Genomic DNA, 19,316 nt, shown 5'->3' with positions numbered 1-19,316 from the left:
ACTGACACTATCTTTTTAATCCCAGATTTATTTAATTAACTGAATTTAATTTAGCCAGCTGCCAGGGTGGGATCTGACTTGTGTCCCCAGGATCAAAATCTTTGCCAGGGCGATGTCTGCTCGCCTTGGCGCCGTGCTGGACCACATGATCCACCCCGACCAGTCCTACACGGTCCCGGGCCGGACAATCCACGACAACATCCATCTGGTCCGGGACCTCAGCCATCACTCCCAGGAGGCTGGTCTGTCGGTCGCCTTCCTATCCCTCGACCAAGAGAAGGCGTTCGACAGGGTGGATCACGACTATCTGTTCGGGACTCTGCGCGCTTTCGGGCTCGGGACGCATTTCGTCGCCCGGATCCGACTTTTGTACGCCGCTGCGGAGTGTCTGATTAAGGTTAACGGGTCCTTGACGGCGCCCCTTCGCTTTGGGAGAGGGGTGCGCCAGGGATGCCCCATGTCCGGCCAGTTATACGCCGTTTGCGTGGAGCCTTTCCTGCGCCTCTTGCGGACGAGGTTGACGGGACTGGCTCTGCAAGGGCCGGGCGTGGAGGTTGTCCTCTCAGCTTACGCCGATGACGTGCTCCTCGCGGTAGAGGATCCCGCTGACCTGCGGAGGATGCGTGAGTGCCAGGAGATTTACTCGGCCGCAACCTCCGCCAGGATCAACTGGGAGAAATGTTACGGACTCCTGGTGGGTCAGTGGCGGGTGGACTCCCTGCCGGAGGAGCTTAGGCCTTTTGCCTGGAGCACGACCCATCTCCTCTATCTGGGAGTCTACCTTAGCCCCGACGAGGGAGCCTGGCCGGCGAACTGGCAGGAGCTGGAGGCCAAGGTCGCCGCTCGCCTAGGGCGCTGGACAGGACTGCTCCGAGTGCTGTCCTACAGGGGTCGAGCGCTAGTCATAACCCAGCTGGTGGCCGCCATGTTGTGGTACCGGCTGGTCACTTTGACCCCTCCCCCTGCGTTTGTCGCCAAGATACAGAAGGAGCTGGTGGACTTCTTCTGGAACAACAGGAAGCACTGGGTCTCTGCCGCGGTCTTGAGGCTCCCGCTTGGGGAGGGCGGTCAGTCGTTGGTGTGCGTCAGCGCCCAGCTCGCGACTTTCCGTCTTCAGACCCTGCAGAGATACCTTTACGTCGAGCCCCCTCCCAGGTGGCGTGCTCTGGCGGCGTATTTCTTCCGCCAGCAGCGCGACCTCAACTACAACACGCAGCTCCTGTTTGTGAGCTTGGGGGGGCGTCAGGACCACCGTCCAGGAGCTGCCTGTCTTTTACAAGGAACTCACCAGGGTCTGGAACAAAGTCTCCACCAAGCGCAGCTCTCCGCCGGCTGGAGTGGCGGCTGTCCTGCAGGAGCCGCTGCTCGGGAATCCGTACCTTCACGACCGAGGTTTTAGGTGGCGGTCGGACGAGAGGGCTGTGGCTGGTGAGGTGACCAGGGTCAGGGACCTGCTCGGTGGCGGAGGAGCGGGTTGGATGGCGCCAGACACGCTGGCGCGGCGCCTAAATTCGGCCGACGTCCGCCGCGCGGCCGATGCCATCGAGTCGCTAAAAACAGCTCTGGGCCCTGACTCCGTTAGGTGCATCGAGGAGGCTCAAGCACGTGGGGAGATCCCGTCCGAACTGACCCCCGTCCGGACAGAATTCCTCATCGGCGCCAAACCCCGGAACCTCCCTCAGGAGCCGGCGCCTCACAACTTGAGCCGCCTCGGGGAAATCCCCTCCGTGCCTTTCAGTTCCGCGCGGAGGGGTTTCCTGTACGGGCTGCTCCTGCATCACTCTCAACCTTGCCATCCTCGTCTGCCGTCCGGACACGCCATGGCGTACATCTTGCCGTCCGGAGGAGGCGGGGGTCCCCGATGGAGGGCTCTCTACGCGGGAGTCCTCCCACTATTTATCGGGGACTTGGCCTGGAGGGTGGTGCACGGAGCAGTGCCGTGCAATAAATTTTTAAGCCGGTTCACGGGCTCCCAGGCCGCCTGTAATTTCTGCGGTCTGGAGGAGTCCGTGTTCCACGTGTAACGTTCAGTGTGTGAGGTTGCAGCCCCCTGTTCCATTATTTAAAGGGGCTGCTCCTCAATTTCTGGTTGCACTTCAGTCCCACACTCCTGATCTTTGGGCACCCTGTGCGGGGGGGGGGGGAGCGGGGCAGGTCCGAGGGCCTCCTCGTAGGACTGCTCCTGGGCACGGCCAAGGGGGCCATCGGCCGGTCCAGGCAGCGGGCGGTCGAGGGGGTCGTTCAGCCCCGACTGCCTGCCTCTCTTCCGCGGTTACATCCGAGCCAGGGTGTCCCTGGAGACGGAGCACGCGGTGTCCACCGGTACGCTCGCGGCCTTCCGCGAGAGGTGGGCGCCGGAGGGACTGGAGTGCATCATCACCCCCGCCAACCAAACTTTAATTTGATTTTATATGTTTTAAAGTTTAATTTGTTTTTATTGCCAGTTTTAGTGTCCCCTCCCCTTTTATAGGGGGCACTTGTAAAATATATCATTTTAATGCCCCAAAAAAATCACCAAAAAAACTACAAAAAATAAACAAAAAAATAACACATAAAAGGGCCTTGAAAAATGTTTGGAGTGTCCCCCAGATTGATTTAATGTTTATTTTTTTGTCCCCAAAAGAGTTGTGTCCCCAGGATCTCCCTGCTGGATTACTGGTCCAGTAACAAAACCACTGTGTTATTGTACCCCCAAAAGCCAGGACATTGGGAGGAGGTCTCAGCCCAGTAACATCACCCCACGAATAGAGACTGGATCGACTGGGCTTTTAGTCACTGGAGTTTAGAAGGATGAGAGGGGATCTCATAGAAACATATACAATTCTGACGGGACTGGACAGGTTAGATGCAGGAAGAATGTTCCCGATGTTGGGCAAGTCCAGAACCAGGGGACACAGTCTAAGGATAAGGGGTAAGCCATTTAGGACCGAGATGAGGAGAAACTTCTTCACTCAGAGAATTGTGAACCTGTGGGGTGAAGGAGCGGCGAGAGATTGTAGAGGGACGTGATCAGGGCCCAGGAGAGGCGAGAGTTCGGGGCCCAGGGTCCCAGGGGCAGCACGGGCCCAGCCCACACTGCGATATGTGTGCGCACTGGGTCCGTGCAGCAGAGCTGGTCTCCAATCGTCTTGGGTAACCCTTGCTACTAGGCCAAGCCCGTGTCAAGCCCGTGTGGTGGCTGGTGTGCAACGGCCACCCCACGTTAAAAAAATCCACGCACAGGGCATCTTCCACCCTTCAGGATGTAGTTCGGGATCCGGAATATCGGGTCCTTCATTGAAACACCTGTGACCTTTTTGACGTGGAAACAAGTCATCGTCAAGTCGAGGGGACTGTCTATGATGATGAACCTGTGGAATTCCCTACCCGCAGAGAGTTGTCGAGGCCAGTTCGTTAGATATATTCAAAAGGGAGTTAGATGTGGCCCTTACGGCTAAAGGGATCAAGGGGTACGGAGAGAAAGCAGGAATGGGGTACTGAGGTGAATGATCAGCCATGATCTTATTGAATGGTGGTGCAGGCTCGAAGGGCCGAATGGCCTACTCCTGCACCTATTTTCTATGTTTCTAATATAAGCCTAGTCGATCCAGTCTTTCTTAATATATCAGATCTGCCATCCAAGTCATGTAACTGAAATTTGCAAAGAATTTAAATGTTTACCCCCAAATGTAGTTTTAAAAGAAGCAGGTGCCCAATGAATTAAGGGAGGGGGGTGTGGGGGCGTGGAGGAGGGAGAGGGTCAGAATAATAAATACATTTAACAACAAACCCACAGGAAGGAACTATTTCTGGCAGGGGGCAGCAGTGCCTTGTCATTTCGGTCGCTGGATGCAAATCTCTTCCGGGGTGGGCGCTCGCAGCTTTAAGAGCGGGTGTCGCTTTAAGAAGCCACAGTTCCTCTTTCTCTCTCTCTCTCTCTCTCCCTCTCCCTTCTCTCTTTCCCCTTTTCTCGGATCTCACGGGTTTTTGGTCGCGAACAGGATGGACGCCGGGACCTTGGGCTGTTCGCTGTCGCCATTTTGGGAGGTTGAGAAGAAGTTTTAGGCGATTTCCCAGCTTGGTTATCTGCTCTTTGGCCGGGGGGAGGGTGGGGTCGGGGGGGGGAAAGAGAAGACCCCCAAAAAAATCCACATTTTTTGTTCTGATTCTTGTTCCTGTCTCTCTCCGAGAGAGGGAGGAGGAGGAGGAGGAGGAGGAGGGAGGTGGGTGAACAGTCCTTGCCTGGCCCAGTCTGTAGAAGTTGGGCTTCTCTCCTCTCTCTCCAATCTTCCTCTCTTTCCCCCCCCCCCTTCCCTCCCCTCTCTTCCCCTCCCCTTTAGTCTTATTATCCTGCCCCCTTGCTCTCTCTCTGTCGCTTTGTGTCTGGGGGGGGAGAGAAATCAGACTTTGTCCAGGGGGAGGGCGCAGAGAGATTTGCTTTTTATATATTTCTGAAGCCTTTTTTTTTAAATTCCGGCCGTCGGAGATGGTGATAAAATGTCGAGTTCTGCGCTGAAACAAGAACTGAAATTACTCGAGTCCATCTTTCACCAGAAACACGAACGTTTTCGCATCGTGTCGGGTTCCCTGGACGAGATCAGCTGTCAGTTCGTCACCCAGGAGCAGGTTCTGGTCATTCACTGTAACATCACGGTAAGGAAACTGACGCGAAACTCGCACACGCAGAGCAGGAGCGGTAACTGATTCGGCCACCCAAGGGGGTGAAACTCACCCGAGGCATTTCTGTGCAGGGGAGACACGGGAGGAGAAACTCACCCGAGGCATTTCTGTGCAGGGGAGACACGGGAGGAGAAACTCACCCGAGGCATTTCTGTGCAGGGGAGACACGGGAGGAGAAACTCACCCGAGGCATTTCTGTGCAGGGGAGACACGGGAGGAGAAACTCACCGAGGCATTTCTGTGCAGGGGAGACACGGGAGGAGAAATTCACCCGAGGCATTTCTGTGTGTGTGTGTGTGTGTGTGTGTGTGGGGGGGGGGGAAAGAAAGAGACACAGGAGGAGAAATTAACAACGCAACGCAGCAATCCACGGCCTGAAACTCACATTTGTAGCCAGAAATTGACACACTGTTTCCAGGAAAAATAGCTACGTTTGTATCCCCCCCGTCAAAATGGCAACATTCATTCACCAAACTGCAACATTGTATTGTGCTGGGTTGCAGAGTGCAACATTGTATCCTCCAAAATTGTATCCGACACACAGCCTTTAGAACAATAACCAGGGCCTTTCACAGTCCCTGTCCCTTAATTTAAAACGAAGCGATTGCATTCCTCTCATTCCCAGCCCTCCCTTGTATCCAGAAAGGGTTCACCCCCCCACCTCACCTTTTAGTGTTACCCTCTCTTCGTCCTCCCGGAAAAAGGCAATACCTCCTTTTTTGTTAATGCGAGGCGTTGCAGTGTGTGTGTGTGTGTGTCTAAGCAAGGCCAAGAAATAGGAAAAAAATAAGGCGAGGCCTCAAAGTTTCTGCATTGAAAGGGAGCATTTAGCAAAACAAAAAGAGGGGGCTACTGGTTCCCGGAGAGGCGGAAGAGAATTGTGTGTGTGTTTTTTTTAAACACAAGCGTTGCACCAATTTTATAGATTTAAAAAAAAAATGCGTGTACATATATTTCTCTGTCGTGTTGCAAATCAAGATTAGGCTTGTAGTTAAATTAGGCCCAGTTCCTGGTTTATTGTAAACACAGACCAATATCAGTGTTGCTCAGCTGATTCTAAGAGTGCTTTTGTTTTGAACAGGCCTCGCAAGGATATTAGTATTTATTATTGGAGTACAGGTCCACAGATCCCTGAAGGCAGCAGGCCAGGTGGATAAGGTGCTTAAGAAGGCATACGGGATACTTGCCTTTATTAGCCGAGGCACGGAATACAAGAGCAGGCGGGTTATGCTTGAACTGTATAAAACACTGGTTAGGCCACAGCTGGAGTACTGCGTGCAGTTCTGGTCACCACGTTACAGGAAAGATGTGATTGCACTGGAGAGGGTGCAGAGGAGATTTACCAGGATGTGATCGCACGAGAGAGGGTACGGAGGAGGTGTATCAGGATGTTGCCAGGACTGGAGAATTTTAGCAATGAGGAAATACTGGATAGGCTGGGGTCGTCTTTTGGAACAGAGGAGGCTGAGGGGAGACTTAATTGAGGTGTATAAAATTATGAGGGGCCTGGATAGAGTAAAGTAATTGGAAGGAGGTTTAGAGGGGATTTGAGGGGAAATTTCTTCACCCAGGGGGTGGTGGGGGTCTGGGGGGGAACTCACTGCCTGAAAGGGTGGTAGAGGCAGAAACCCTTACCACATTTAAAAAGTATTTGGATGTGCACTTGGAAGGTGTGGGTATTGGGTGAAGGTACAATCACACTGCTGCATCCAGGCCTCACCCGAGGTGACATTTGGTGTCTGCGAATGTCTGCTTATCCCGAAACTCTGATGTCTGTGTCCTAACTCGCACCGAGTCCCGCTCACCCATCACCCCCTGTGCTCGCTGCCCCGTGTCCTAACTCGCACCCAGTCCCGCTCACCCATCACCCTCTTTGCTCACTGCCCCGTGTCCTAACTCGCACCGAGTCCCACTCACCCATCACCCCCTGTGCTCACTGACCCGAGTCCTAACTCGCACCCAGTCCCGCTCGCCCATCACCCCCTGTGCTCACTGACCCGTGTCCTAACTCGCAACGAGTCCCACTCGCCCATCGCCCCCTGTGCTCACTGACCTACATTGACACCAGTCTATCAATGCCTCGATTTAAAAAAAAAAAAAAATTCTCCTCCTCGTTTGCAAATCCCTCCATGGCCTCACCCCCTCCCTATCTCTGTAACCTCCTCCAGCCCCACAAACCCCCGAGATCTCTGTCCTCCTCCAATTCCGGCCTCTTGCCCATCCCCCGGATTTCCATCACTCCATCGGTGGCCGTGCCTTCAGCTGCCTGGGGCCCCAAGCTCTGGAACTCCCTCCCTAAACCTCTCCGCCTCTCTCCTCCTTTTAAGACGCTCCTTAAAACCTCCCTCTTCGACCCAGCTTTGGGTCACCTGTCCTGATCTCCCCTTATGTGGCTCTGTCAAATTTAGTTTGATACTTGCTCCTGTGAATCGCCTTGGGACGTTTCACTATGTTAAAGGCGCTATATAAATACACGTTGTTTGAGTTACGGGAGAATGGCTGTGAATCTGTACCCCAGCGAGAGCCTGGATGTTTGGGAGAGGAGACGAGGGGGCAAAAATTGGAAGGGGACTGACAGCGGGTCCCAGGTACTGTGGGGTCTGGACTGTGGGCACTTACTGTCCTCTCTGGAGTGGCAGACTGACGAGACCCTGCTTATCGGTTGGGGTGGTGCTGGAGGGAGCCTGGTTAAGATTAAGTGTTAAATAAAAATGATGCTTCTAGTGATTCCATCATTCTGAGGGGCTGATCCTGAAGGCTGCCTTCTGTGGTGCATTATATAATCCTAATTCCACAGAATTTCAGTTTTAGATTTATCGGGGCGTTTTGTCCTCGAGTCCACAATACCCCTCACTCCTGAACCAGTGTGCAAGGGCCTGTGGGTAATGCATGGAGGGTGGGTTTCATAGATTCTTTAAATTTGGGAGATATCAATGTTACTGGCTGCAACACCCCTACATAAATAATACTCCTGTACATATTCTATAATAACACACTGCGTTACTGGGTATAACACTCCTGTATATATTCTATAATAACACACTGCGTTACTGGGTATAACACTCCTGTATATATTCTATAATAACACACTGTGTTACTGGGTATAACACTCCTGTATATATTCTATAATAACACACCGTGTGTTACTGGGTATAACACTTCTGTATATATTCTATAATAACACACTGCGTTACTGGGTATAACACTCCTGTATATATTCTATAATAACACACTGCGTTACTGGGTATAACACTCCTGTATATATTATATAACACACTGTTACTGGTCTAACACTCGTGTATATATTATATAATAACACACCATGTGTTACTGGGTATAACACTCCTGTATATATTCTATAATAACACACTGTGTTACTGGGTATAACACTCCTGTATATATTATATAATAACACACCGTGTGTTACTGGGTATAACACTCTGTATATATTCTATAATAACACACCGTGGGTTACTGGGTATAACACTCCTGTATATATTCTATAATAACACACTGCGTTACTGGGTATAACACTCCTGTATATATTCTATAATAACACACTGCGTTACTGGGTATAACACTCCTGTATATATTCTATAATAACACACTGCGTTACTGGGTATAACACTCCTGTATATATTATATAATAACACACCGTGTGTTACTGGGTATAACACTCCTGTATATATTATATAATAACACACCGTGGGTTACTGGGTATAACACTCTGTATATATTCTATAATAACACACCGTGGGTTACTGGGTATAACACTCCTGTATATATTATATAATAACACACCGTGCGTTACTGGGTATAACACTCCTGTATGTATTATATAATAACACACTGTTACTGGGTATAACACTCCTGTATATATTATATAATAACACACCGTGTGTTACTGGGTATAACACTCCTGTATATATTATATAATAACACACCGTGTGTTACTGGGTATAACACTCTTGTATATAAGAACATAAGAATTAGGAGCAGGATTCGGCCATTCGGCCCCTCGAGCCTTCTCCATCATTCAATGAGATCATGGCTGACCTTTGACCTCAACTCCACTTTCCCGCCCGATCCCTCGATTCCCTCAATATCCAAAAATCTATCGATCTCAGCCTTGAATATACTCAACAACTGAGCCTCCACAGCCCTCTGGGGCAGAGAATTCCAAAGATTCACCACCCTTTGAGTGAAGAAATTCCTCCTCATCTCAGTCCTCAATGGCCGACCCCTTATCCTGAGACTGTGTGACCCCTGGTTCTAGACTCCCCAGCCCCGGGGGAAACACCCTCCCTGCATCTACCCTGTCAAGCCCTGTAAGAATGTCGTATGTTTCAATGAGATCACCGCTCATTCTTCTTAACTCTGGAGAATATCGGCCTAGTCTACTCAATCTCTCCTCATAGGACAATCCCCCCCATCCCAGGAATCAGTCTGGTGAACCTTCGCTGCACTCCCTCTGTGGCAAGTATACCCTTCCTTAGGTAAGGAGACCCAAACTGTGCACAGTACTCCAGGTGTGGTCTCACCAGAGCCCGATATAATCGCAGTAAGACGTCTTTACTCTTATGCTCAAATCCTCCTGTAATAAAGGCCAACATACTATTTGCTTTCTTAATCGCTTGCTGTACCTGCAGGTTAACTTTCAGTGATTGTTGTACAGGGACACCCAGGTCCCTCTGAACACCAACATTTCCCAATCTCTCACCATTTAAAAAATACTCTGCTTTTCTATTCTGACCAAAGTGAATAACTTCACATTTCTCCACATTATATTCTATTTGCCACGTTCTTGCCCACTCACTGAGCCTGTCTGTAGCCCCTTGAGGCCTCTTTGCATCCTCCTCACAACTTGCATTCCCACCGAGCTTTGTATCATCAGCAAACCTGGATAAATTACATTTGGTCCCCTCATCCCAATCATTGATATATATTGTGAATAGCTGGGGCCCCAGCACTGATCCCTGCGGTACTCCACTAGTTACAGCCTGCCAACCCGAGAATGACCAGTTTATTCCTACTCTGTGTTTTCAGTCCGTTAACCAATCCTCAATCCATGCTCGTATATTACCCCCAATCCCATGAGCCTTAATTTTGTTTAATAACCTCGTGTGTGGCACCTTATCGAATACCTTCTGAAAATCCAAATATACCACATCCACTGGTTCCCCCTCATCTATTCTGCTAGTTACAAGCTCAAAAAACCCTCTGATTTGGCAGACACGATTTCCCTTTCATACATCCATGTTGATTCTGCCCCATCCTATTAAAGTGCCCTGTCACCACTTCCTGAATAGATTCTAGCATTTTCCCTACTACTGATGTCGGGCTAACTAGCCTGTAGTTCCCCGTTTATACTCTCTCTCTCCTTTTTTACATGATATTTTCTCCCTTCCAATTCGCAGGAACTGTTCAAGAGCCAGTGTAATTTTGGAAGATGACAACCAATGCATCCGCTATCTCTATAGCCACCTCCTTTCAAAGCCCTAGGATGTAGGTCATCAGGTCCAGGGGATTTATTGGCTTTCACTCCCATTAATTTCTCCAGTATTATCTTTTTTTTCCTAATACTAATTTCTTTTCAGTTCCTCATTCTCGCTAGAGCCTTGGCACTCCACTATCGCTGGGAGATATTTGTGTCTTCTTCCGTGAAGACAGACACACACTATTTAATTTCTCTGCCATTTCCATATTCCCCATTATAATTTCTCCTGTCTCAGCCTATAGGGGACCCACATTTACTTTAGCTAATTGTTTCCCTTTTACATCCCTATAGAAGTTTTTACCATCTGTTCTTGTGCCTCTCGCTAGTTTACACTCATTCTATTTTCCCTTTTATCAATTTCTTGGTCCTTCTTTGCTGAATTCTAAAATGCTCCCAATCCCCAGGCATGCAGCTCTTTATGGCAACATTATAAGCCTCTTCCTTTGATCTAATACTATCTTTAACTACACTTGTTAGCCATGGTTGGGCCACTTTTCCTGTGGGATTTTTGTGCCTTAAAGGAATGTATGTTTGATGTAAATGATGTTTTAATTCTTTAAATGCTAGTTTTTGATGCCTACCTTTCTCATTCTCCCTTAGCCAACTCCACCCTTATACCGACATAGTTTCCTTTGTTTAGATTTAAGACTTTTTTTTAATATATATAATATATGTGGGTACTGGGTTATAATGCTGCTATATATATTATATAATAACACACGGTGTGTTACTGGGTATAACACTCCTGTATATATTATATAACACACTGCGTTACTGGGTATAACACTCCTGTATATATTATATAATAACACACTGCGTTACTGGGTATAACACTCCTGTATATATTATATAATAACACACTGTGTGTTACTGGGTATAACACTCCTGTATATTTTATAATAACACACCGTGTGTTACTGGTATAACACTCCTGTATATATTATATAATAACACACCGTGTGTTACTGGGTATAACACCATTTTACTGAATGAAACTGTTCTGTATGCCTGTTAGATAAAACAAGTGCACATATTTATAAATTGTTTGATTCTAGCCTGGTGTGATTTTGAGAGGAGGCACATTTGTGTATTTTGTTTAGTCAGTCGGCCCGAATTCAGTCACTGCAGAATCTGCTCCTCGGACACTCTATCGGTGAGCGTATGTTTATTCTTTGTTAATCTCCAGTATTGCTGACAGGACAGATTTAAAAAAAACATTGCCTCAGCAGCTAATGATCTCAGCTTGCTCATAAATTGAGTCCCAGGCTTGACTAGGCCCAAGTTGGTCATCGTAGCTGCAATTTAAGTCACAACTGAATTCTTCACAAATATCTAATTACCTTAAACAGCCACCAGACTTTTAGTGACAATTTTAAAAGGGTAATTTGCTTTTGCTGCTTAAATGAAAGTTGTTGGTGTAAATAGATTGATTCCCTTCTGTGTCTGATGTGGAATACGTTTGTGAGAATTATTGAGAATTTTAGCGATGAGGAAAGATTGGATAGGCTGGGGTTGTTTTCTTTGGAACAGAGGAGGTTGAGGGGAGACCTGATTGAGGTATATAAAATTGAGGGGTCTGGATAGGAAGGACCTGTTTCCCTTGGCAGAGTGGTCAACAACCAACGGGCAGAGATTGAAAGTAATCAGTAGGAGGATGAGAGGGGATTCAAGGGGAAATTTCTTCACCCAGAGGGTGCTGGGTGTTTGACAGGAGGATAGAGGTGGAGAGGTTTAGCGAGGGAGCTCCAGAGCTTGGGGCCCCAGGCAGCTGAAGGCACGGCCACTAATGGTGGAGCGATTTATAATCAGGCATGCATAAGAGGGCAAAGTTAGAGGGGCGCAGACATCTCGGGTGGGGTTGTAGGGACTGGAGGTGGTTACAGAGATAGGGAGGGGTGTAGGGGCTGGTGGTGGTTACAGAGATAGGGAGGGGTGTAGGGCTGGAGGAGGTTAGAGATAGGGAGGGGTGTAGGGGCTGGAGGTGGTTACAGAGATAGGGAGGGGTGTAGGGGCTGGTGGTGGTTACAGAGATAGGGAGAGTTGTAGGGGCTGGAGGAGGTTACAGAGATAGGGAGGGGTGTAGGGGCTGGAGGAGGTTAGAGATAGGGAGGGGTGTAGGGGCTGGAGGAGGTTACAGAGATAGGGAGGGGTGTAGGGGCTGGAGGAGGTTACAGAGATAGGGAGGGGTGTAGGGGCTGGAGGGGGTTACAGAGATAGGGAGGGGTGTAGGGGCTGGAGGAGGTTACAGAGATAGGGAGGGGTGTAGGGGCTGGAGGAGGTTAGAGATAGGGAGAGTTGTAGGGGCTGGAGGAGGTTACAGAGATAGGGAGGGGCGAGGGCCATGGAGGAATGTGTAAACAAGGGTGAGAATTTTGAAATCGAGGCGTTGCTAAACCAGGAGCCAATGTAGGTCAGCGAGCACAGGGGGTGATGGGTGAGCGGGACTCGGTGCGAGTTAGGACACTGGGGCAGTCGATTTTTGGATCACCTCTCCTTTACATAAGGTAGAACGTGGGAGGCCGGCCAGGAGTGCGTTGGAATAGTCAAGTCTGGAGGGGAACAATCCCACCTTGTCCTGCCTGTCCGAAAGTGGAGAGGTGATGAATTGGTGGGAAGTGTACAGGAGCCTCCCGCAGGGTGTAGCGGGGGAGGGGGCAGAGGTAAGGGGCTGCCAATGATCCTGGCTTGGCCGGCGAACGGAGTTGAGTCATGTTGATTTAAGGTGGGCCTGTCTGTCACGTGTCCTGCTCTCCGTCTCCTTCGGTCCTTCTTGTGGACAACAGCTGGTTTTGTTCGCAAACGTACTTTCGTACCCCTTTCCTGGGAAAAAAGACTTTCATTTCTATGGCGCCTTTCACGACCACCGGGTGTCTCAAAGCGCTTTACAGCCAATGAAGTACTTTTGGAGTGTGCTCACTGTTGTAATGTGGGAAACGCGGCAGGCAATTTGCGCACAGCAAGCTCCCACACACAGCAATGTGGTAATGACCCAGATCATCTGTTTTACTGATGTTGATTGAGGGATAAATATTGGCCCCAAGACACCAGCAATACCTCCCTGCTTTTCTTCCAAATAATGACCGTGGGATATTTTACATCCACTTGAGAGCAGACGGGGCCTCTGTTTAGTATCTCATCCCAAAGACAGTACCTCTGACAGTGCGGCGCTCCCTCAGCGCTACCCCTCCGACAGTGCGGCACTCCCTCAGCGCTGCCCCTCCGACAGTGCGGCGCTCCCTCAGCACTGCCCCTCCGACAGTGCGGGGCTCCCTCAGTACTGCCCCTCCGACAGTGCGGCGCTCCCTCAGCGCTACCCCTCCGACAGTGCGGCGCTCCCTCAGTACTGCCCCTCCGACAGTGCGGCGCTCCCTCAGTACTGCACTGCAGTGTCAGCCTGCATTATGGGCTCAAATCTCACGCATAGGGCTTGACCCCACAACCTTCTGTGAGAATTTAGAACTGTATAATGCTGGGGTACAGTACTGGTGGGTACAGGTCTGTCACTGTGTAACACTGGGGTACAGTACTGGTGGGTACAGGTCTGTCACTGTATAACACTGGGGTACAGTACTGGTGGGTACAGGTCTGTCACTGTATAACACTGGGGTACAGTACTGGTGGGTACAGGTCTGTCACTGTGTAACACTGGGGTACAGAACTGGTGGGTACAGGTCTGTCACTGTATAACACTGGGGAACAGTACTGGTGGGTACAGGTCTGTCACTGTATAACACTGGGGTACAGAACTGGTAGGTACAGGTCTGTCACTGTATAACACTGGGGTACAGTACTGGTGGGTACAGGTCTGTCACTGTATAACACTGGGGTACAGTACTGGTGGGTACAGGTCGGTCACTGTATAACACCGGGGTACAGTACTGGTGGGTACAGGTCTGTCACTGTATAACACTGGGGTACAGTACTGGTGGGTACAGGTCGGTCACTGTATAACACTGGGGTACAGTACTGGTGGGTACAGGTCTGTCACTAATTCTTCTGCTGAGAATCCTGCCCTCGGGAAACGTGGCTGAGGTCCGGATCGATTGGGACCGTGTTTTGCCGGTGTGGTGTGAGGCCGTACAAGCTCGATGGGCTGAACGACCCTTGTCTAGAAACCCACCTACTGTTGGAATGATTAAACGCTGAGGATATAATCGAGGGAGGCCTTTCAGTGAACTCTGTGCAGGCTGCAATTGCCACGCTGTTATAACTTTCCTTGCGCCTTCATTCACCCGCCAGAAGAAGATAGTGTGGGGAAGAAATGTGTTAAATAGCAAGGGCTTACCGCAGCATACCGTGGTTCATGATGGGAGCTATCAAACGTTGTAAAAGGGACTCTATCAAACGGTGAAGTATTGGACTCCACGTTATTGGCTCGTAGAATCATACGATCCGATTGGGCCCATCATTCCTGTGCCGGCTCTGTGACAGAGCGATCCAATCAGTCCCACTTCCCCCCCTGCTCTTTCCCCACAACCTGCCACATTCTTCCCTTTTTAAAGAAAGACTTGCATTTATATAGCGCCTTTCTAGACCAGCGGACGCCTCAAAGCGCTTTACAGCCAATGAAGTACTTTTGGATTGTGGTCACTGTTGTATTGTGGGAAACATCCATCAGAAGGATGCTGAGACGGTGGATATGGGATCCCGCCTGCTGTGCAGACAAGTAGTAATACTTCATTCGAATGCAGGAGTTTAGGGGGTGATTTGATGGCAGTGTTTGAAAATATGAAGCGCAGGTACAGCATGGGGTTAGAAACAGAGTAAAGCTCCCTCCACACTGTCCCATCAAACACTCCCAGGGCAGGTACAGCATGGGGTTAGAAACAGAGTAAAGCTCCCTCTACACTGTCCCATCAAACGCTCCCAGGGCAGGTACAGGGGGTTAGATACAGAGTAAAGCTCCCTCTACACTGTCCCATCAAACACTCCCAGGGCAGGTACAGGGGGTTAGATACAGAGTAAAGCTCCCTCCACACTGTCCCATCAAACACTCCCGGGGCAGGTACAGCACGGGGTTAGATACAGAGTAAAGCTCCCTCCACACTGTCCCATCAAACACTCCCAGGGCAGGTACAGGGGGTTAGATACTGAGTAAAGCTCCCTCTACACTGTCCCATCAAACACTCCCAGGGCAGGTACAGGGGGTTAGATACAGAGTAAAGCTCCCTCTACACTGTCCCATCAAACACTCCCAGGGCAGGTACAGCATGGGGTTAGATACAGAGTAAAGCTCCCTCCACACTGTCCCATAAAACACTCCCAGGGCAGGTACAGCATGGGGTTAGATACAGAGTAAAGCTCCCTCCACACTGTCCCATCAAACACTCCCAGGGCAGGTACAGGGGGTTAGATACAGAGTATAGCTCCCTCTACATTGTCCCATCAAACACTCCCAGGGTAGGTACAGGGGGTTAGATACAGAGTAAAGCTCCCTCTACACTGTCCCATCAAACACTGCCAGGGCAGGTACAGGGGGTTAGATACAGAGTAAAGCACATTCGACACAGAAACATAGACAATAGGTGCAGGAGCAGGCCATTCGGCCCTTCGAGCCTGCTCCACCATTCAATAAGATCATGGCTGATCATTCCCTCAGTACCCCTTTCCTGCTTTCTCTCCATACCCCTTGATCCCCCTAGCAGTAAGGGCCACATCTAACTCCCTTTTGAATATATCCAATGAACTGGCATCAACAACTCTCTGCGGTAGAGAATTCCACAGGTTAACAACTCTCTGAATGAAGAAGTTTCTCCTCATCTCGGTCCTAAATGGCTTACCCCTTATCCTTAGACTGTGTCCCCTGGTTCTGGACTTTCCCAACATCGGGAACATTCTTCCTGCATCTAACCTGTCCAGTCCCGTCAGAATCTTGTATGTTTCTATGAGATCCCCTCTCATCCTTCTAAACTCCAGTGAATACAGGCCCAGTTGATCCAGTCTCTCCTCATATGTCAGTCCTGCCATCCCGGGAATCAGTCTGGTGAACCTTCGCTGCACTCCCTCAATAGCAAGAATGTTCTTCCTCAGATTAGGAGACCAAAACTGAACACAATATTTCAGATGAGGCCTCACCAAGCCCCTGTACAACTGCAGTAAGATTTCCCTGCTCCTATACTCAATCCCCTAGCTATGAAGGCCAACATATCATTTGCCTTCTTCACCCCCTGCTGTACCTGCATGCCAACTTTCAATGACTGATGTACCATGACACCCAGGTCTCGTTGCATCTCCCCTTTTCCTAATCTGTCACCATTCAGATAATATTCTGTCTTCGCGTTTTTGCCCCCAAAGTGGATAACCTCACATTTATCCACATTATACTGCATCTGCCATGCAGTTGCCCACTCACCTAACCTGTCCAAGTCACTCTGCAGCCTCTTAGCGTCCTCCTCACAGCTCACACCCCCACCCAGTTCAGTGTCATCTGCAAACTTGGAGATATTACACTCAATTCCTTCATCCAAATCGTTGATGTATATTGTAAAGATCTGGGGTCCCAGCACTGAGCCCTGTGGCACCCCACTAGTCACTGCCATTCTGAAAAGGACCCGTTTATCCTGACTCTGCTTCCTGTCTGCCAACCAGTTCTCTATCCACGTCAGTACATTACCCCCAGTACCATGTGCTTTAATTTTGCACACCAATCTCTTGTGTGGGACCTTGTCAAAAGCCTTTGAAAGTCCAAATACACCACATCTACTGGTTCTCCCTTGTCCACTCTACTCGTTACAGCCTCAAAAAATTCCAGATTTGTCAAGCATGATTTCCCTTTCATAAATCCATGCCGACTTGGACCGATCCTGTCACTGCTTTCCAAATGCACTGCTATTACATCTTTAATAATTGATTCCAACAGTTTCCCCACTACTGATGTCAGACTAACCGGTCGATAATTACCCACTTTCTCTTTCCCTCCCTTTTTTAAAAAAAAAAAGTGGTGTTACATTAGCTACCCTCCAGTCCATAGGAACTTATCCCGAGTCGATAGACTGTTGGAAAATGATCAATGCATCCACTATTTCTAGGGCCACTTCCTTAAGTACTCTGGGATGTAAACTATCAGGCCCTGGAGATTTATCAGCCTTCAATCCCATCAATTTCCCTAACACAATTTCCTGCCTAATAAGAATATCCTTCAGTTCCTCCTTCTCACTAGATCCTAGGTCCCCTAGTACTTCCGGAAGGTTATTTGAGTCTTCCTTCGTACTCTATTTTCCCCCTCCTAATTAAACCCTTTGTCCTCCTCTACTGAATTCTAAATTTCTCCCAGTCCTCAGGTTTGCTGCTGCTTCTGGCCAATTTATATGCCTCTTCCTTGGATTTAACACTATCCTTAATTTCCCTTGTTAGCCACGGTTGAGCCACCTTCCCCGTTCTATTTTTACTCCAGACGGGGATGTACAATTGCTGAAGTTCATCCATGTGATCTTTAAATGTTTGCCATTGCCTATCCACTGTCAACCCTTTAAGTATCATTTGCCAGTCTATTCTAGCCAATTCATGCCTCATACCATCGAAGTTACCTTTCCTTAAGTTCAGGACTCTCGTTTCTGAATTAACTGTGTCACTCTCCATCCTAATAAAGAATTCTACCATGTTATGGTCACTCTTCCCCAAGGGGCCTCGCACAAAAAGATGACTAATTAGTCCTTTCTCATTACACATCACCCAGTCTAGGATGGCCAGCTCCCTGGTTGGTTCCTCGACATATTGGTCTCGAAAACCATCCCTAATACACTCCAGGAAATCCTCCTCCACCGCATTGCTACCAGTTTGGTTAGCCCAATCAATATGTACATTAAAGTCACCCATGATAACTGCTGTACCTTTATTGCACGCATCCCTAATTTCATGTTTGATGGTATCCCGAACCCTACTACTGTTTGGTGGTCTGTACACAACACCCACTAGCGTTTTCTGCCCTTTGGTATTCCGTAGCTCCACCCATACCGATTCCACATCATCCAAGCTAATGTCCTTCCTTACTATTGCGTTAATTTCCTCTTTAACCAGCAATGCCACCCCACCTCCTTTTCCTTTCTGTCTATCCTTCCTAAATGTTGAATACCCCTGGATGTTGAGTTCCCAGCCTTGGTCACCCTGGAGCCATGTCTCCGTGATCCAATCACATCATATCCGTTAACTGCTGTCTGCGCAGTTAATTCATCCACCGTATTACGAATACGCCTCGCATTGAGGCACAGAGCCTTCAGGCTTGTCTTTTTCACACACTTTGCCCCTTTAGAATCTTGCTGTAATGTGGCCCTTTTTGTCTTTTGCCTTGGGTTTCTCTGCCCTCCACTTTTACTTTTCTTCTTTCTATCTTTTGTTTCTGCCCCCATTCTACTTCCCTCTGTCTCCCTGCATAGGTTCCCATCCCCCTGCCATATTAGTTTAACTCCTCCCCAACAGCACTAGCAAACACTCCCCCTAGGACATTGGTTCCGATCCTGCCCGGGCGCAGACTGTCCGGTTTGTACTGGTCCCACCTCCCCCAGAACCGGTTCCAATGTCCCAGGAATTTGAATCCCTCCCTGCTGCACCACTCCTCAAGCCACGTATTGATCTGCGCTATCCTGCGATTCCTACTCTGACTAGCACGTGGCACTGGTAGCAATCCTGAGATTACTACCTTTGAGGTCCTACTTTTTAATTTAGCTCCTAGCTCCCTAAATTTGTCTCGTAGGACCTCATCCCTTTTTTACCTATATCGTTGGTGCCTATATGCACCACGACAACTGGCTGTTCAACCTCCCTTTTCAGAATGCCCTGCACCCGCTCCGAGACATCCTTGGCCCTTGCACCAGGGAGGCAACATACCATCCTGGAGTCTCGGTTGCGGCCGCAGAAACGCCTATCTATTCCCCTCACAGTAGAATCCCCGACCACTATCGCTCTCCCACTCTCTTTCCTGCCCTCCTGTGCAGCAGAGCCAGCCACGGTGCCATGAACTTGGCTGCTGCTGCCCTCCCCTGATGAGTCATCCCCTTCAACAGTACCCAAAGCGGTGTATCTGTTTTGCAGGGGGATGACCGCAGGGGACCCCTGCACTACCTTCCTTGCACTGCTCGTCCTGTTGGTCACCCATCCCCTATCTGGCTGTGTACCCTTTACCTGCGGTGTGACCAACTCACTAAACGTGCTATTGACGTCATTC

General features: G+C 49.4%; 1 protein-coding gene across 2 annotated transcripts in view; it reads left to right on the top strand.

Annotated features, from left to right (window-relative positions):
- The first annotated feature begins 3,901 nt into the window (after nucleotides 1–3,901).
- Nucleotides 3,902–19,316, top strand: part of LOC139240154 (ubiquitin-conjugating enzyme E2 Q1) — a 53,577-nt gene continuing 38,162 nt past the window's right edge. Inside the window, exon 1 of one of the 2 annotated variants that reach the window (XM_070868540.1) lies at nucleotides 3,902–4,632. In XM_070868540.1, coding sequence (XP_070724641.1) covers nucleotides 4,477–4,632 — 156 coding nt within the window. In that variant the 5' untranslated portion in view covers nucleotides 3,902–4,476. The remainder of the gene's footprint in view (nucleotides 4,633–19,316) is intronic. The other variant, XM_070868541.1, reaches the window with a different exon arrangement.

This window comes from Pristiophorus japonicus, chromosome 30 (assembly GCF_044704955.1).
Source record: "Pristiophorus japonicus isolate sPriJap1 chromosome 30, sPriJap1.hap1, whole genome shotgun sequence".
Taxonomy (NCBI): domain Eukaryota; kingdom Metazoa; phylum Chordata; class Chondrichthyes; family Pristiophoridae; genus Pristiophorus; species Pristiophorus japonicus.
The sequence above is the reverse complement of the archived record's forward strand: the minus strand, read 5'-3'. Positions and strand labels throughout refer to the sequence as shown.